At 59.6% G+C, this 18401-nt stretch overlaps 2 protein-coding genes across 12 annotated transcripts in view; one reads left to right on the forward strand and one right to left on the reverse strand.

Annotated features, from left to right (window-relative positions):
* Positions 1 to 2306, forward strand: part of SFI1 (SFI1 centrin binding protein) — a 90281-nt gene extending 87975 nt beyond the window's left edge. For all 8 annotated transcript variants that reach the window (XM_087857235.1, XM_087857236.1, XM_087857237.1 and 5 more), the window contains 4 exons: positions 24 to 255; positions 1421 to 1749; positions 1978 to 2089; positions 2169 to 2306. In XM_087857235.1, coding sequence (XP_087713361.1) covers positions 24 to 255; positions 1421 to 1749; positions 1978 to 2089; positions 2169 to 2273 — 778 coding nt within the window. In that variant the 3' untranslated portion in view covers positions 2274 to 2306. The remainder of the gene's footprint in view (positions 1 to 23; positions 256 to 1420; positions 1750 to 1977; positions 2090 to 2168) is intronic.
* Positions 2307 to 3084: 778 nt separating this feature from the next.
* Positions 3085 to 18401, reverse strand: part of PISD (phosphatidylserine decarboxylase) — a 41396-nt gene continuing 26079 nt past the window's right edge. For 2 of the 4 annotated variants that reach the window (XM_045791410.2, XM_045791409.2), the window contains 5 exons: positions 5258 to 5494; positions 4928 to 5066; positions 4579 to 4725; positions 4213 to 4373; positions 3085 to 3620 (listed from right to left, as the gene is read on the reverse strand). In XM_045791410.2, the coding sequence (XP_045647366.2) occupies positions 3396 to 3620; positions 4213 to 4373; positions 4579 to 4725; positions 4928 to 5066; positions 5258 to 5494 (909 nt within the window). In that variant the 3' untranslated portion in view covers positions 3085 to 3395. Of the gene's footprint in view, positions 3621 to 4212; positions 4374 to 4578; positions 4726 to 4927; positions 5067 to 5257; positions 5495 to 6802; positions 6969 to 8531; positions 8754 to 12729; positions 12988 to 18401 lie in introns of those variants that run through there. The other 2 variants (XM_045791413.2, XM_045791414.2) reach the window with 2 other exon arrangements.

The following is an 18401-nucleotide window of genomic DNA, read 5'->3' on the forward strand; positions in this document are numbered from 1 at the left end:
GCTGCTGCTGTCCCTCTGCTTAGGCCTGAGGCACCGCGGGAGTGTGACCCAGGCGTGGCCCAGCCAGCAGGCCCTGCCCTGACGAGGCCTTCCCTGCCAGCGGCCTGGACAGCACTGGTTCCAAGCAACCCCCTGCCCCAGCCCGGGGCCCTGCCAAGTCACCCTGGCCCGAAGCTGCCCCCCATGTTGAATACAGGCCCAAAGTTGCTGCCCCCTTCATCCTTCATGCCACGTGGGGTGGAAGCACCTGCCAGGGTAAGTCCTCCTGGTCACCTGGGGTCTCATTCTTTGGTCTGGCCTTCGGTGCTCTTCCTCACACACTCGGTGCTGTAGGCACAGCTGTGCTCACAGCTTCCAGAGCACTCCCAGCTCAGGAAGACACAGGGAGGCCGCTCGTGCCTTCACCAAGTGCAGGTGCCCCTGTCCTAGGGACACATGGGGAAAGGCTGCTGAGGCCCTAGCTTGTGAAGCTTATGTCCCAGAGGTGGAGACCAAAGAGCCCTGGACATACACAGATGAAGACATTGCAGACCATGGAGGGTCCTGCAGGCCCTGGGGAAGCATCTGGATTTTAAGAAAAATAGAAAGTGGGGGGGGTGGTTGGCAGCTGTGATCCCATGGGCCAGAAGGTGCCGGGAGCCAGGATTAGGTGGTGGCTGCAGCTGTGGGCAGAGCCCATCGTGGGAGGCAAACTAGGCAGGACCTGCTCTGATGGGTTTGATAAGGGTGAGGAAGGAATCCAGGAGGGCTCTTGGGTTTCTGGCTTGAATAACTCCAGGGAATAATGAGTTCTTTACTGATAGAGGGAAAATGGGGGGTTGGGGGAGAGGCCTGTTTGGGGTAAAGCCTGCAGAGTCGGTCTAAACCCCTGGGAACCAAAGAGGTAGCCTGGGAGGAAGGGGGCAGTGGCTCCTCGGGGCATATGACAGCCGGGTGAAGGAGTCTGGGCAGGGACAGCAAGGGGTTGCGAGAAGGCACGAGTGCTCAGTAATAGAGGAGACAGCGGCAAGGTTGGGTCACCCTAAGAGTTGGTGCCCAGAGAGAGCTGGTCGATGGTCACCACAGGACATAGTCACCAGAAGGGAATGGAGGGTTGTGACCCTCCAAGGTGGTCAGACCAGGACAATTGTCCTTGACCACATTGCCTCACTGAAGTGCAGGGGCACAGCTCAGAGCAGGGTGGGGGTGAAACAGCTGCTCGGGGAGGTGCTGAGCCAGGCCCTGGGGCAGGGGTGGGACTGGACTGCAGATGTGGGACTTCCTCATGTCAGGTCTGAAGAAAGGCACGGGGCCAGGCCTGGACTGGGTGAGCTGGTCAAGTCCAAGGCCTCACCTTCCCACACCGCTGCAGTGGGTGGCCTGGGTGCCTCTCCCCCAGCCTTCCTCCCTATTTCCGTGCTCATCCACCCTCCCTTTACAGGCGTCTGCACAGCCCACCACCCCTGGGCTGACACCCCAGGCGTCGCCATCCCCAGCCCCTGTCCCTCACTCCCGCCTGCTGCTTCCTGGGGACTTCACAGGCCCTGGGCCCGGCTCCGCAACCACGGGTGTGCATCTGAGGCCCGTCAGCACTGTGGGCGCTCAGGCTGCTCCCGGTGCCTGGGATCCCTCCATTCAGCCTTGGCCGAGCCTCGAGGGTGGTCAAGATCCAGCTTGTTCTGTCACCAAAGGCCACGTGGACCTGGAGGCTGAGCTGGAGGGCATCCAGCAGCAACTGCAGGACTACCAGACCATGAAGCAGAACCTCTCGTAAGACCCAGAAAAAACCCCAGAGCTGGCTGCCAGGGTCCTTGGGGGGTGGGGAGGGGGTGGCCTGGGGCCCACCTGAGATACTTGTGGACCTGGGTGGTGGAGGCTGGCAGGGGAACAGAACCGTCCTCCCCGCCCCCCATCAGAAGTAGCAGATGTGCTGCTTCCCCACCTGGAGGCGCTGCCAAGGGCCCAGCCAGCCAGGCAGCAGGTGTCTCCCTGCGGCAGGTCCTGCCAGCGGCAAGCAAGAAGCCTGCGCCGGTGGCTGGAGCTGAGCCAGGAGGAGCCCGGGCCTGAGGACCAGGAAGCAGAGCGGCAGGTGCAACAAGAGCTCCAGGAGGTGAGGCCCCAGGCAGCCCTGGAACAGCGCCCCCCGCCCCCGGCTTTGTCTCTGCTCAGCCTCCCCCCCCCCCCCCCAGGTGGAGCGGCAGATCCAGCAGCTGGCCTCTGAGCTACAGGCCCGACGCCAGCCCCTCCATGCCTGCACCGCCCGTGTCCAGGCCCTGCGGCGGGCTCTGTGCTAGTCACTGCCCCAGGGCGGCCGCAGTCCACCTCCAGGAACAGAACGCAAAGCTGCGATGAGTTTTATTTTTTATTTCAAAATGTTGCAATTAAATGAATTACTGTTCAGAAGTCTCCCACTTTTCATACAAAAATACTGTGCTACTGATACAGTTGAAAGAGTTCAAATGGCTTCTCCTGCAGGAGAAATTCACAGCGTCCCCGGGAAACCTGAACCCTGGCCCCCACTGTCAGTGGCTCCCTAAGGACTGTGTACCTGTTACCTGGGGACAGGTGTTGTAGGCACTGACCTGCCCCCCTCCCAATACACCAAGGCTCCTCTGCCTCCAACACAAGCCCCTGAATCAATAGCAGCAACTTACCATGTTTCTGGGGGTCTGGATCTGAGGAGGGGACGAGCTCGCCCCTCCCAGGCCACCACTACCTGCCTGTCCATTCACTTTGGACCCCATTCGGGGGGGGTTCAATAATTGGTCCTGCGTATTGGAAAGAGGACTCGCCAGCTCTGGAAGGTCACGTACTGGGGCCTGTAAAGCACCATGCCATGAGTCCCCCTCAGAAGATGCTGGTGGAGTCAAGGATGATGTGTTCAGCCACAAGTGCAGAGAGACAGCTTTTCCCAAACGAGCAGGGTGGGGTGAATTGGGAACAGAAAGCAGGTGTGTTAAAGGCCACATGGCGCTGCTCTGGGGGCAGCACGGCCCAATCAGTGCAGGGGAGGCAGAGGGGGAGGCTGAAAAGCAATGAGAGCAGCAAGAACGTATATAACCACTTCTGTCTTACAACAGCAATCAAGACCAACTGAACACCCAGCCAGGAGACGCAGGGTCTCCGTTTATACAGTAGGTTAAAAAACTCTCCAAAAGGGAATTTGAGATCATCTTGGCCTGCACGTTCTTTCTCTTCAGGGTGGGAAGAGGGACGACGTAGGGCCAGGGCCGACAGGGGCTCTGACCTCATCCACACCTCGGGACGGCAGGAGCTAGTCACCCAGCTCCTGCCCGGTCGGGCCCCACAGCCCTGAGACTGTCCCCTCCCTGAACAGCCGTGGAGGCTCCCTGTAAAAGACCCTCCCGTTTCTGTTTAAAAAAGCTCCCTCGTTAGCCACCGCCAGGAAGGAGGCTCTAGAGGGAGCCCAGAGCCTCTCCGAACCGGATCTTCTGTCCCGCTTTCAGCTTGAAGTTGAAGTCCTTGGGAGCCTCAAAGATGAGCACGATGGTGGAGCCCAGGTTGAACTCGCCCAGGTGCTCGCCCTTGCGCATGGGGACGCCCTCCTTGTTGGCGTGTGTCACGAAGCTGAAGTCGTTGTAGGAGCCCTTGCTGTAGCGCGGGCTGTTCGTGTGCAGGTCCTGCAGGAGGCCCGGGGCAGAGCGTGTGGAGTCTGCTCCTGGACCCAGGACACCTCTCTGCTGCCTGTCCCCAACCCAGCCTGGAAAGGGAGCTGGGGACAGCGACTCGGCCCACAGGCCTAACCAGACAGTCCCCAATACCAGCTGTGAACAGGGACCCGGGGGCACATAGCGGAATCAGACCCCACCCAGAGGCGGCAAGGGGCAGTCACAAGCTGACACCAAGAAAGGCAGCCCTGCCCCCCTTCTCGGGGAAAGGTGGGCACTAGCCACCCCCTCAGACGCTCGTCTTCCCATCAGCACGCCCCACCCTGAGCGCCATATTCCCCAGCAGAAACAAAGTGCAGGCTGGGAGGTGAACCCCATCCCTGTCCAGCCATCTTCAGATGAGCAAGTGATGAGCACATCTGGGGTGGGGGCTGGCAGAGTAGGAGCCCAGGGCCCAGCCCCACCTCAGGGCAGTTGCTCCATAGAGCCAGGCCTTGCAAGGGACATGCCTTTCTAGAACTTACAGTCCCAGCAGATCCGGCTCCACAGGAGAAGGGGTGGGGGGACCCCAAGTGGCCCAGCCCTTGGGCCTGGCTCTGCTTACCTGGTCAAAGTAGATGCGTATGGAGCCCACGTTGGTGGCCCCCACGGCCGTCAGCGAGAAAAAGCCATGTTTCCAGTCCCCAGTCAGGACCACCCGCTCGTTGTGACAGAAGAGCTCTTTGATCCAGCGGGCCATGCCGGGGTTCACGGACATCAGGGAGCCTGTGGGGCAGGGACACTGCCATTCCCCACCCGGCAAGAGCACCAGCCTCCCAGAGCCCCACGTCCACCCATATCCATCCGAATACAGAGTGGGCTAGACCCCAGGCTACCCCTTGCTGCCCCCACCCGGCCAGACTAAAGCAGTCACCCCCCAGCCTCAGCACCTCACTCCCTTGATACCAAAAAAAGTAAGGTTCTGGCCAACCTGGGAAATGGCGCCGGTGAGAAACGGTCCAGTCAGTGGGCGAGTGGAAGCAGTGGTAGTCCCCGGGGGCCAGGTAGATGACACAGTGGTAGAGCTCGTTCCCTTCTCGAGTGACCAGCTGGTTCCTGAAGGAGCCGCAGGGGGTGGCTGCGGGAGGCAGACACGAGGACCAGGTTCTCAGACAAGCACTGAGCCCGTGCAGTCTGGACATGGGCTTCAGGGAGGCCCCAAAGCTCCATGCAGCGATTCCTGGCCCTTCCCTCCCCGACGCATTCCCGTCCCCCTCCCTGACGACCAGCCCAGCCACGCTTCCACGGGGTCGCAAGGCTGCCACCAGGCAATGACCCACCTGGTGGGAAGGGCACGTCATCTGTGGAAGTGCGTGGACCCAGGAACGACTCCAGCGAGTAGGTGACCCCCTTCACCTGCTCCACCTCGCAGTTCTTCACCTGCCCAAAGTTTAGGATCTTCCCATCTGATGGGCTGATCTGGAAGGGCCAAGAAAGGCTTGCTACTAGAGAGGAAGGGGGACTCGGGGCAGGGTCTCCACCTCCCTGGGGGCCCAGCCTGGGAGGAGTGCCCACGGGCCACCTGCGGAGACTGCTGGGACTCACTGCCAAAGGCAGGGGCAGGAATCCCATTTCTGGAGGGAGGAGTGGGGGGCAGGGCCAGGCCTCACCACGCTGTGCAAGCCACAGACAGGCCGGGCCTGCGGCTTCAGCTTGCGCCGGAAGAACTCGCTGAGGTTGCGGTAGTGGTGCAGGTCCTCCACAGCGGCCTCCTTCATGTTCACCCCGAAGGTCCAGATGTACAGGCTGTAGACGGGCCGGCGCAGCCAGTGCGGCAGCTCCACCTGGTTGAGGCGGCCCCAGGCCCGCGACAGCAGGCGCGTGGGCACCGACTTGTACAGGGCCACCTGCGGGCCACAGGCAGGCAGATGAGTGCACAGCCCCGCGTGCCACCCCCACCCCCCCGAGACCTGGGCACCCCGAGACGGCTTTGTGATGTGGTTGTTGCCCACTAGGAACCAGACTGAGCTTCCCAAACACTCTCACAAACCGAATACTGGCCGAGACTGACAGTGACTTAAACTCAGGGGTCTCAGTCACTTTATGCACCGGTCCAATAGCAAGTGCCCCACGTCCCCAAGGACAGACTGGCCATCGCAGTCTTCCTTCTTTAGGAAAGGCGGGGTGTGACCGGCTCTGCTCCCTGCACAGAGAGGCTGTGGCAGAAAGGGGCAGGAGGCCCCGGGGGCGCGGGGAAGCCTACAGCCCAAAACACGCGTTCTGGTCCAAACAACGGGAAGCACAGGGAACCCCCCACACCAGCTCTGGGACTATCGCATGCAGATGCGCGGTACCCCGGTCACCAGAGCCAATCTGCCGGGCCGCCTGGGCTCTGAGGCACTCCACTGTGAGGGCACCTGGGGCTGCTTCCCAGAAGTAGAGAGGAATCGCCCCCTGGCCTCCCCCACCACTCCCTGCTGTCTCCTGGCACCCCCAGCCAAACTCTCAGGGCCAGGCGACCTGGAGGGGGGTGCCCCTTAAAGCTCAGGTGCCGCTGCCACAGCAGGACCTGCCTCCAACTGGCAGCTGCTGCCTGTCAGCCCGACCTAGACACCAAGTCCCCCGGGTGTGAGGGCAATTTCATTCCAACTTTAAACACCTCTACAGTGTACTGAGTGGCGCCCAAAACCCTTCCCAGCTGACGCCCACCTGGTTCCCTGCTTGGGGTCAGCCTGCCCAGAGAGCCCAGGGCCAGAGAGCCAGGCGGCCCTCACCCAGCCCTGCCTGGGGATCCCAAGTCCATCCACACCCTACGGGGCCCAAACAGGCACCAGTCCTCCCGAGTCACCCTCTCGCATCCAGGCATTAATATGCATCTTTCTCAAAATCACCTCTAAGCTCTCTTCTGCCCAAACACGGGAAATCAGACACAATTTTCTGAATGCCCAGTGTGGGTTCCTTCCAGAAGCAGAGCCCCCAGATGGCACGAATGCAGGCAAGGAGAAGAGGCAGTGTACAGCAAGCCCCCGGTGTACAACCAGCCTGGCCTTCCCAACCAACTTGTCTGTCAGAATGACCATCCCGGAGGGCTCAGCACCCACACCATCGGCTCTAATCTGACAACCGTCTCCTCCGTCTCCCTGTCCTGGGTCCCAACCTTAGGCCCGCCCGTGGTGGGGAGGGGGGAGCCGGACCAGCAGCCTGTGCACACTTACCCTGCTCACGGGCCTCCATCCCACCCGGCTGAGCGGTCTGAGGGCACCGAAGGGCAGGAGGTAGTAGAGGACCGTCAGGGGCCAGGAGCGCAGTTTCAGGGCAGGTCTGGACATACAGCTCAACTGTCCCAGCCTCCGCCTCAGGGCCAGCTGGGGGAAGTGCAACCTGCAGAGCCGACGTGGTGCACGGCCGGTCAGCGGGCAGGGGCTGGAGGCCCCGCGTGACCCTCGGCGAGCTTGCCTCTCCATGGACTCGGGCAGCACCGGCCGTGGTCCCGCGAGGCAACCCCAGGCTGAGGTGGGGGCTCCGCTGCCTTTGCTCGGCAGACTCCAGCCCAGTCTCACCCACCTGCCTACCAGAGGAGGGGGACTGGGGATCGGGGGCAGCACAGGGAAGACGGGGTGCACAGCCTGCCTCACAGCCCCCTCTCCCGGGGCCAGCTCTGGCCGCAGCGGCGCCAGGAGACAGTCCGAGCTGGGCCCCAGCAGCGCAGCAGTGAGAGCTACGGCAACCGTTGCACCGCGGGCTCCTGGAAAACCGCTTCCTGGCGCCAGGCCTCGTCTCCTCCTCTGATAGATGAAGGGATCGGGCCCGACAAGATCCCAAAGGAAAAGCCCCGCGAACATGCCCCTGCACACGCGCACCCCAAACGGCTAAAGCTCCATCCACCCGCCTGCTCCTTCTACAGCAGACCAGGTGCTCCAGACAGACCCAGAGGGTGGTGGGGGCAACCTCCCCACCAGCCCTCAGACCACCTCCCAGGTCTGCTGGGGCCGCACGCCTGAGCCAGGCCCCTGCTTTCAGCAAAGGTGGTGGGTCTCTCCCCAGACCCCACCAGCCCAAATTCAGTGCATTCAGCACAGGCTCAGCCTCGTGGGGATCTGAGAGGCTGGGTGGGCCTTTCCACCAGAACCCTGGCCTCCTGAGACACAGCAGTGACACCCAAGTCCCCTGGTCTCATGCCTAGGCACTAGAAAATGCTCCTGAGGCCCAGTGCAGCCACCAGGAGACCACATTCCCGCCCACTCTGAGAAGGTTCCCAGCCCTCCGTTTCTTCATCTGCAAAGACTGCATTCAACCGGATAATCTAAGGCTCCCCTGTGCGCCTCTGTGCTCAGAGAAGCCCTGTCCTCTGCCCCCGGTTGCTGAGCAAACCAAGGAACAAAGAGGCATCTCAGCTGATACTAAAAAGAAAAAACGGGAGAACCAAGCTGATAGTTGGGCACCTGCTGTTCAATGATGGCAATGGAAGATGCTTCTTTCCACAGCTCCCCAGGCTCCCTGTGTTCCTTCTCCCCCACCCCACCCTACCCCACCGTGTTTTCAAAAGGTCCAGGAAGGGGGTAGGGGCTGAGTAAAGCTGAACAAATCCCTGCTGTCCCCAGGGCTTCCCCCACCCGCCCTGATCACTGCAGAAGCCCAGGGACCAATCCCGGAAGAGCGGCACCTCTCCCCTAGCGGGGGTGGGGGGGGCCACTCGGGGGTGGGGGCCTGGGAGCAGCAATCAGGGTGCAGCAGACACAAGGCCACCAGCCCGCTCCGCCTCCCCAGGTACCTGAAGCGGGCTCTCCGACTCAGGCCCCCTGGGCCGGGCCCCTCTAGCCTCGGGGGCTGGTCCCCCGGCCCCCTGCCGCCACCTCCACCGCGGGGCCGCTGGACGTGAACTCTGACCTTCCGGAGGTCGTGGCGGGGCACAGTGGGGTTAGGACGGGGCCGGCAGCATCTCACCATTTCGCCGCTCGGAGCTCAGGTCCTCGCCGTGCCTCTGACTGACACATGGTGGGCGGCGCCAGGCACACTCGCCTTTGTTTCTCCTCCTTCCTCCCTTCCCCCCAGCCAGGAGCTCCTGCGCTGTCACCACTCCTCGGGCTGGCCGCCTGGTGGCTGGTGGGCCGCTTCCCAGCTTGCTTGGGTCCCGCTGGCTCACGGGGCGCAGGTTAGAGGTCGGGGCTATTGCAAAGACACCTGCTCAGGAAGCGGCAGGGGCCTGCTGCCCGGGACACAAGCCCCTGCCCTCCGCCCACTCTGTCCCCAGGCTCGGCCACCTGCCCACTCCAGCGAGCTGATGGCAGGAAAAGGACCAGGTGCCTATGAGCCCAAGAAGCACAAGTGGGAATCTGAGCCCTGTGCTCCAGGCGGGCGCCCAGCGTCGCCCTGTCTGCAGCTCGGGCAGCGCCTCCCTCGCCAGGACCTGACCTATTTTCCATTCAGGTGACGAAGTAGCATCTGAGGAATGAGAGAGCAGGAAGGCAGGAGAGGCACAGCGGGTGAGACGCGGGACATCCGACCTGCTCCAGCTCTCTCCTTACTGCCCCCCCGGGGCCTCCGAGCCTCCCATCCCCGGTACCAACCCCCACAAGGCCTCCTCACCAGATGAGCACACACATGACCTGACCTGAGGGAAAACCAACCACGACTGAAGCCCAAAGCAGCCCCCCCCATCTTTGCTTTGGACAGCACTTTGGCCCTGCCTGGCCATCTGGGAGGACACGCCCCGCCTCCGCAAGGCCCTCACAGATAACAGGGAAGGAGAACAAACATTCCACAGTTGTTGCTCTCTAAGCCCAGGGATCGTTAAGGCCCCACCCAGCCTGGCCTCCAACCTCAACAGGCGCCTGCCACCATCTTTAGATGCAGAGATGCGGGCCCCAAGCGAAGCTCCCAAGGCAGAGAACTGACCCAGCCTCGGACTCGGTCCCAGGCCAATGCTGAACCCCCACACGGCCAACTGACTGACAGCAAGAGGCCCCGCTCAGACGCGGCTCCACCCCCACGAGGGTGAAACGTCTGATGCCTGGCAAAGCCACCTCCGCCAAGGTGAAAATGCCAGCCCCTGGGAGGGCAGCCCCTGGGAGGGCAGCGTGCAGTGGGAGCCGAGATGACTAAGGTCCGAAAGTAAGCGCGGATATCCAGACCAAGTAAGCGGCAAGGCCTGGGAAGCCCTCCAGCAGAGCTCGTCTCCCCAGGCCGCTCGCCCGAGTGGCAGGACAGCTCACTGTGGGTGAGCCAGGCGGGACAGTGCCCACCACCCGGCCTCACCCAGAAGCAGGTATGGACACAAACCTCTTCCGTCCCAAGGGCCAGGCCCAGGGACCCATGGACATCCCCCATGCAGGCTAAGCCTCCTAACTTTCCCACCCATGACAGTCAGGTCACCTCAACTATACCGCCCATGAACTGAGCACACACCCTGCCCCTCCACGGCCCACCACACTGGCTCCCTGTCAGCGCCCCAAAGAAACAGGCCCCGAGGGGTGATAGGCAGGGTCCCACACAGGGTTGGCTTCCAACCACTCTTTCCCCTGTTCTAGAAAGCTCGGACTGAGTGCACACCTGGGATTCACAGGAAGGCCAGTGAGGCCTTGCGGGAGAGGATGGGAGCCCCCGTCACCTCTTGCCCATTTTCCTCACTATTCTACCGCATGGGGCAACGACCACTGTGCGTGCTGCCAGAAAGGCATCTGCAGGAGCTCCTACACAAGCCGAGCTTGGCCCAAAACCTCCCGTCCTCACAGCAGATTCCTGTGTGCGCCTCTCCCATTTCATTCACCCCAGGGCCTCCAGCCCAGGGACTTGGCTAGGCCACACAGCCCACCACGGCCAGGTGGGTCTTCACCCTTTCTCCTGCAGTGCACGGTGTTCAAGGGGGCCAGCCCAAGTTGTTGCTATCATAGAGACTCTAGAAACTGCCCCAAAGGGCCGGCAGGATGTCCTTAGCCCTCAGTCCTGTCTCCATCACCACTCTTACTACCTCTTTGGATATGGGACAGGAACCAGACTGTCAAGCTTCTTCCAAATCACCATGCACGGACCCCAAAAGGTCCCCAGGGAGCAGACATGAATTCACTTGACCCCAGGAAACAGGCCTGGCACCCTCTGTCCAGCTCAAAGCTACAGGATGGAGGGAAGGGGGTCCCTATGGGTCATTCATTCCTTCCTGCTTCCCGAAGGCTGAGCCACTTCCTAGGCAAACGGGGCTCCTGCCCTCCCTATCTCAGTGCCCCACTTGCCCCCACACCTGCAATGACCCTTGGAGCCCAAGCCAGAGCTTTCTCACTCTCTGGCTTGCTCTCTGGCTCCTGGAGTGCGACTAGAAGCTCAGGCCCTGATGAGGAAACTGCAAGGAGGGTACCCTGAGGTGGGGAAGTACAGACACCCTCCCTCTCTCCCGAGTCTCAAGAATACTCTGTGGAGAAGCATTGTGAGCCGTGACAAGTAGGAGTTTGAAGCTATCACAAGGCCTAAGGGCCGGCCACAATGAACAGGAGAGCTCAGAGGCTTTGGTAGGGGATGGGGACAACCCAATTACTGCAATCCTAGCTGCCCTGCCGGCCCTGAGAGCTGGGAGAGGCCCTGCAAGTCACAGGTGCCCTGTGGCTATCAGTGTCCCCACGTGGAAAATGGGAAGGGTCACTCCTCCTGCTCACCCTCTTGAGGCTCAGATCATAGCAGTGACCCTGGGTCAGAACCCTACTCTGTTCAGAAACACCACTCCTCACTTCCACCCAAGACCTTGGTGCAGCCTCATTCCCTGGACCCGACTCCCAACACCTCGCCTCCGTTTCCAAACCCACACTCTGGGAGGAAGGTTTGCTCCCACTGGCAAGATGGAAGGCACAGAGTAGAGGCAGCAGTTCTGAAAAAGCCCAAACCATGGGGGCAGTGGCCACTGAGTAGGAGCAATGGCCCAACAGGACCAGGTAGGGGGGTCACCTTTGTCTGGATGTCCTGTTCTGGGGGTTCACACCTGAGCAGTGTTCAACATCCCCATCTACCCCTCACAGCCTGTGGTGAAGGCAATACTACCCCCTCAGTGGAATGGAACATTCCAACTGAAGTCAGATGAACGGACCCAGACCAGCTACCGGTTGCTAGAGGTGTGGGGGCAGGGGGACTGCAGGAGACAGTCTCCTGCCTAGTTCCCCTGGACTTCGGGGGATTCAGGTTTGAGTTCTGGCAAAGCCAGGAAGGCAGGGACAGAGTCGGGACTGTCTGCCCCTAACAAGCACTCCCTGAGCACCAAGGGCCTTGCAGCCAGGCACAGGTCCTGCCAGAGACACTGAGAAATCTGCTCCTGCTCCCTGAGCGGAACTCTCACTGGGCGCCAGCGTCACTCCTCCCGAAGCCTCAGCAGAAAGCCTCGGAGTCCCCAGGCCCTAGTCCACCTGCCTTTCCGAGCCCACTTCCACCCTGGAAGGCGGGGCCGCCTGCCTCCCCCAGCCCACCTGAAGCACGCGCAGGCCGCTGAGTCGGGGGCCACCAACCCTCCCTCCCTGTGTTCCAGGGCTAGAAGCAGACAACACTTCAGGAATAGGGCACAGGGAAAATGGCTTCTCCCCAGGTGAAGCGGGCGAGCCATCTTGGGGAAGCTCTGGGCAAGAGAAGAGGAAGCAAAGACAAGGGCCCAGAGATGCTTCTGTAAAGCCGGGGGCCAGGGAAGGGCGGGCGGAGGGTGGGGAGGTGCTCCCCCCAGCTCCGGACTTCCTGAAACCTCCCAGAGGAAAGGAACCTTCTCTCGGGGATGGGGCTCTGCGAAGGGCAGCGTGTCACCCCTGTCCGCCCCTCGGCTGAGGGACTGGGAACACCCCCGGTCCCACCCAGGAACAGGGCCGCCTCCCTCCCGGACTGGCGCCGGTCAGACCCCGTGGGCAGCACTGAGGAAACCACCCGGAGCTCTGGGCTCAGGAGGGGACACGGAGCCCCAGCCCAGCGTTTCCCCTTTCGGCTGGAGGGCCAGGAGATGCTACCCGACGCGGCGGAAATGAGCTCATCCCGCGCGGCCCGTGAGCCACCATGTGGGGCAGCAGAAGCCCACAGCGGGATGGAGACTGTGGGGTGGGCTCTCCGGCCCAGGGTCCCGCAGTTCTAGGGGGCGACGGGCACCAGGACGCCCGCTCCGGCCCCGGGCGCTCGCCGGCTCACTCACCCGCAGGCGGTCCGGTCCCGCTGGGCTTCAGGCACCGACTCTCGGGGAGGCACCGCTCGGCGGAGGAAGCCTATAGGCGGGCGGGGACTCAGCTCCGGCCCCTCAGACCGCCCGGGGGCGGGGGCAGAGGCAGAGGGCGGACACCGGACGCCGGCGGACCGACACGCTCCTCCCCCCGGCCAGGCCCCGCCACCGCGCCCAGGGCCCCTTTAAGGGGAGGGGCTGCCGCCCCGGGACCAGCCCCTCCGGTCACGGGATTTCCCGGCGACACCTCCTGGGCCTGGGGCCCGTCCGTCCTCCCTGCCCATCCCCACCCGGGTAGTCCCAGGCCCCTACCCAGGCCTCCACGAGCGGCTGACCTCACCCAGGGCCAGCTTCCTGGGATGGAGCAGAAAGCCACCTCCAGCCACCTTTTCTAGCCCTCGAAGCACACACAAGGCGTCTAAGTCCTGGCTCTTTCCCACACCCATCCTGAAGGTATAGGCTGCCCCTACTCCCACCCCCGCCCCCTTTCCTCCACGCAGACACACCCCTACCAAACAAAACCCCTGAGACACAAAATCTGGCCTAGACCAAGAAACCAGCCCCAGGAAGCAAGGTCCCCTCTGGCCTCGGACCCTGAAAAATCCGTGCTGGGAATTCGTGCAGTGTCCCTCTACCCCACTAGATGGCAGGGCCCAGCCTGGGAGGTCAGCACCTTATCCCTTGCCCACCAAGCAATCTCTCCACAAGGGATAGAGAGAGGAAACCAGCTTAACATTTTCTAGGCGAGACAGAGTGTCTGACAGGCACACCAAAGACAGGGAGTGGAATTCGGGAGCCGGGATTAGCATCTGGGTATATCAGCACCCACCCCCGCCCCCCGACAACGGTCAGACTGCCTCAGAAGGCTCAGTGTTCCCACTCTAGGCTACTGATCAAGGGTACAGCCCTAGCTTCTTCCCACAACTGAGGATTTGGTTTCTAAAGCAACATCTGGAACAGGAACAAAGAGCCTTTTGGCTTGTAAAGAGATGGACAGCTGGGCCCAGGCAGCCTGGAACAGGACATGGTGCTGTGCAGACACACCTGTCCTCCTCATCTCGATCCATCCCAGCAAGTGCTCTGTGAAAAGCTACAGACCTGGGATGCTGCAGTGGGGAGAAGGCCAGAAGACAGGGTCCCTCCTCATGGACTTCCGTAATATTGGACACCTACAACGCATAGCAGCAACAGAGCAGCAGGGATGCGCTCTGTAGGGCTCCAGCCCCCTGGGGCTCAGGTTCCAGCACACGGCTGGTGAAAAGCCAACAAGGGCTGCACCTCGAAGTCTCCTAGTCTGGGCCCACAGAGCTCTCTAAGCCTCACTGACCCTCCATAGCTCCAAGCAAACACACCGTGAAGATGGGATAAAAAGGCTTTAAAGCACGGGAAGATAACACAGAATTCTGGCAACACCAAATTCCAGAACCAGAAAGATCCTGGAAGACCATTCTGACTTCCCCAAAGCTCCAGACCAGGCCTAGTCCAAGTTACACTCGGGCAGGAAAACAAAAGCCCGGGTTCTCATTTGCTGAGCAGCCTTCGGAGCACCAATGCTCTCCCTGTAAAATGAGCAACAGAGCCACGCCACATCCACCAGAGTTCCCTTATAACCATACTAAGCCTCTCGGCAGACTGGTGTTTAGCAAACATGAACCACCCCACAGGTCTGTCCTGAGATCAGCCTTCCAGCCTGACTTCCACCTCATATGTTTCAGTAAGGAAATGGCTTCTAGGTTCCAGACAATAGTTAAAAATGATTTCTGGGAAAAACAAAAACCCTTCGGTAAGTTTATGTTCCCACCTTGAATGAGGTCCCTTCCCGTCACACTAGGTCCTCCCACCTTGCTGGGACTCCCCTGTGTGAGAGTGCCACCTAGTGCCACTTCAAGGCTCTGCAGCTCCCAGGCTACTTGGCCACCGGCACCTGCGGACAGGGGTCCCAGGTCAGTCAAGCCACTGCAGCTCCCTGCTGAGTGAATTTCATGCACTGCTGTGCCAGGGGATGAAGGTAACGGTGGGGCAGGGGTGGCAGGTGTTGTCTGCTAGTTCTCATTCCCTGGGGGCCAGCAGAGGCCTCCTGAGGAAGACCAGTGATGGCTGGTGTCTCATGGCTGGCACAAGAAGCCGTGGGCAAGTCAGCAGCCTCACAAAAGTCTGGCCAAGGAGCCAGGACAAGCACGATGTGCCCTCAGGAGATCTCTTCACCTGAAAGCTTCTCCCAGCCCTGCCAAATTGCCCCCTCAAATCTGCAAATGTTTCTCAGCACTCCCACCAGCAGCTCCCGGGAAGAGGGGGCCCAGAGGAGGGGTGCTCTGAAGCATGATAAGGAAACAAAGTGATTTGGGGCAGAACAGCCTAGCAGAAAGCTCCACATGGGGCCCTGAAGATGTCTGAGTCAGCCTCCCTGGACTCCTTCCAGCCCCAGAGCCCAGCTCTGTCCTGTTCTTCATCTTCTTCGGGCAGAGTCCTGGGCTCTTCCACACACTGGCTGCTCAAAGCCTCAGGAGGCAGGCAGTTCCCAAGTGGTGAGTGGTACAGGCACAGAGCTGTCCCTGGGCTGGGGGAGGCAGGGAAGAGGCAAAGGCTGGAGTAGGGGGGCCTGGGGCTGGCCATGCTCTGGCATAGCCTGAGCGACTGGGGGTGGGGTGGGGTGGCTGCCACAATTCCTCCCAGGTGGGAGTCCTGAAGCCCCTGTTAAACCCTCCCGCCCTTGAATGAGCCCCAGATTCTCTGAGGACAGAGCTGGGCTATAAAGTAAACTGTACCTGAGCGGGCAAGGGGATCTACTTTCCTGCCAACTTGACTGCCCACTTCAACATCCCCATTTCCTCAGCACCTATGAGGTAAGATAAAACAGTCCAGGCATACCTCAGAGATATGGCTGAGCTTGGTTCCAGCCTACTGCAACACAAGTAAAGCAAGTCAAAGGAATTTTTTTATTTCCCGGTGCATGTAAAAGTTATGTTTATGTTATACTATATATGAGCATATTAAATATGCAATAGCATTATGTCTAAAAGAGCAATGTACGTGGGGCACCTGGATGGCTCAGTTGGTTAAGAGCGTGCCGGCCTTTGGCTCAGGTCATGATTTTGGGGTCTTGGGATCAAGCTCCATGTCAGGCTCCCTGCTCAGTGGGGAGTCTGCTTCTTCCTCTGCCTCACCCTCCCCTCCACTCATGCTCTCTCAAATAAATAAAATCTTTTTAAAAAGGCAATGTACGTAATTGAAAAATATTGCTAAAATGGTAGTCATCATCTGAGCTTTCAGCAAGTTGTAGTCAGTGATCACAGATCACCGTAACAAATGTAAGAATGAAAACATCTGAAATATTGAGAGAATTACTAAAGTATGACACAGGGACACAAAGTGAGCAAACGCTGTTGGAAAAATGGCACTGACAGACTTCCTGGACACAGGGCTGCCACCAACCTTCCATTTGTAAAAAGAACGCAGTTACCTTTGGAGCACCATAAAGCAAAACGCAATAAAATGAGGTGTGCCTGTACGCGCCGACTCTACTCCCTGCGGCGCGGGATGAGGTATTCACACATCTGCCCTCCTCACTTAACAACCCTATGAGGAGGGTAATAGCAGCCTGTTTATAGAGGAGAAGAATAAAGCTATAGTAATTACATACGGTTGTAAAAAGTGCAGACCATGGGCAATACCGTCCAGGGCCACGGACACCACAGCACAGAGGGGCACGCTGCGTGCCGGCCGGCAGGGCTCCGGGCGGGGGGCAGGCACAAGGACACAGGGCAATGCGCGGGCCCAGGCTGGTCTGTCCTCATTCCTTTTCACAAACAGGAATGCTGCACCATACATTTTTTAAGGTTCTAAACTGAGGCTAGAAATAAGAAAGCAGTGCTAATGCAGGGAGTGAGTGTGGATGCGGGCCCAGCTGCTCCTGACTGAGGCCTATTGTCTACGTTGCTGGTCCCTGACCGCCTCAGACCTTGCCAGAAGCCCCCATGGCCAGGCCAAAACTGAACAACAAAACCAAGCTGTTATGCTCGGATACAAACTGAACTATTTAGAGTTGAAGTTTCATAATGACCGCAATGTACTTTAAATTGGTTCAGAGAAAAATTTTAAGAATATATGTATATATACACACACAGAGATAAAGCAGATATGATAAAACATTAACTGTTCAATCAAGAGGTGTGCATGTGGGTGTAACTCTATTCTCTCAACTTTTCTACTCTGTTCCAAAATGTTCACGATACAAGAGTTGGAAGAGTTTGCTTTAAACCACAGAAAAGTCTCTAAATTCTGTTACTGGGGAGAAAAACCCAAGTCCACATTCCCCATGCAGAGCTTCTCCTGCTCTCGGGTGAGGCGGAACAGCCAGGCCTGCTCTCGGCTGGCAGCCACGGCAGCTGCTTCACATGGAGGGCCTCAGGACTGAACCACTTATCTGCTGCCCACTCAGCCTGGGTTTATTCAGCACCCCCAGGTGCCCGACTCCAGGCTGCGGAGAGCCCTTCGCACCTGGCAGGAGGGCCAGCTTCAATCACGTGGGCCCACCCCTCTCCGTGGAGTTACGTCAGAGGCTGGCAGGAAGAGGGACAGGACGACTGCTTCCTCCCCAAAGGGCCCACCATGTCAATCAGGCCAATTTTCCCACCCCATGCATCTCTGTCCTCAGGTCCAGCAGTCAGGGAAGAAAGGACACCTTGGAAACGCTAGAGACCGAGGCCGAGTCTGTCACCGGATGTCATCCTGCATGGAACTCAAATCACTTGCGTCTTCACGGGCAACCCTGGAGTCAGCAGGCTGCACAGCTACGCGCTGCCCACCCCACACCTGACACTCCATGTCACCTGGTACCTTTAGGTTTAGATGCGACACACCTTCCTCCCCCTAGTTAAGAAGTGCCTCTGAAGAAGGTGGTGGTTCCCTTTTTGACAATGAGGACACAAAAACAACATATCTGGAGCCACACAAACTCAGAACACGTGACAGCTCCAGGCACCTGGTTGGCTTCTATCCTCTGTGCTGCTCACTCACAGCCAGCTCTCTGCAGAGACCCGGGTCAACCACCCTTCTTTCTAAGGCCAAACAGCAGGCCTGGGCAGCCTAATTGAACAGGCACTTTGACCACAAACCCAGAGCTTTTCCAGGCAACATGGGTTCCTGAAAAGAAACTCCTGGAAGCAGCTCTACTCCCGGCACTCGGACTACCTTGGCGCCTACTCAAAGGGCAGGGCGTCTTGGTGGTTTGACAAGGCGGGGAGCCCTGTTTCTGGAGGAGCATGGATTCCTTGTTCCATGCCATTCAGTGTACATGTGAAATTTACAAATACTCTGAGCCAGTATAAACAGAGAACAAATGGGAAAAATGCTGAAGCAGACTTGCATTTAAAGGAAAGCAAGTTACAACTTGAATTAACAGAGTCTAGCTGTTCCCGATTTTTTCCACAGCTCTATGCAAAGAGTACTCCACCCCTCCATCTGCTCAAGTCAGAAATCATGAATCCTTTCCCACCTCTCCGCACCCAATCCTCAGTGCATCCTGTCCACTCTCCCCTCAAAACACACCCAGAATCGAGCCCTTCCCCCACCCCCAGCTCCCAGTCTGACCAAAGCCACCACCTTCTCTTGCTGGGATACTATCAGATCCTCCCACCAGTCCCCCTGCC

Source organism: Ursus americanus, chromosome 30, assembly GCF_024610735.1.
Source record: "Ursus americanus isolate L20-20 chromosome 30, mUrsAme1.1.p, whole genome shotgun sequence".
NCBI classification, from domain to species: domain Eukaryota; kingdom Metazoa; phylum Chordata; class Mammalia; order Carnivora; family Ursidae; genus Ursus; species Ursus americanus.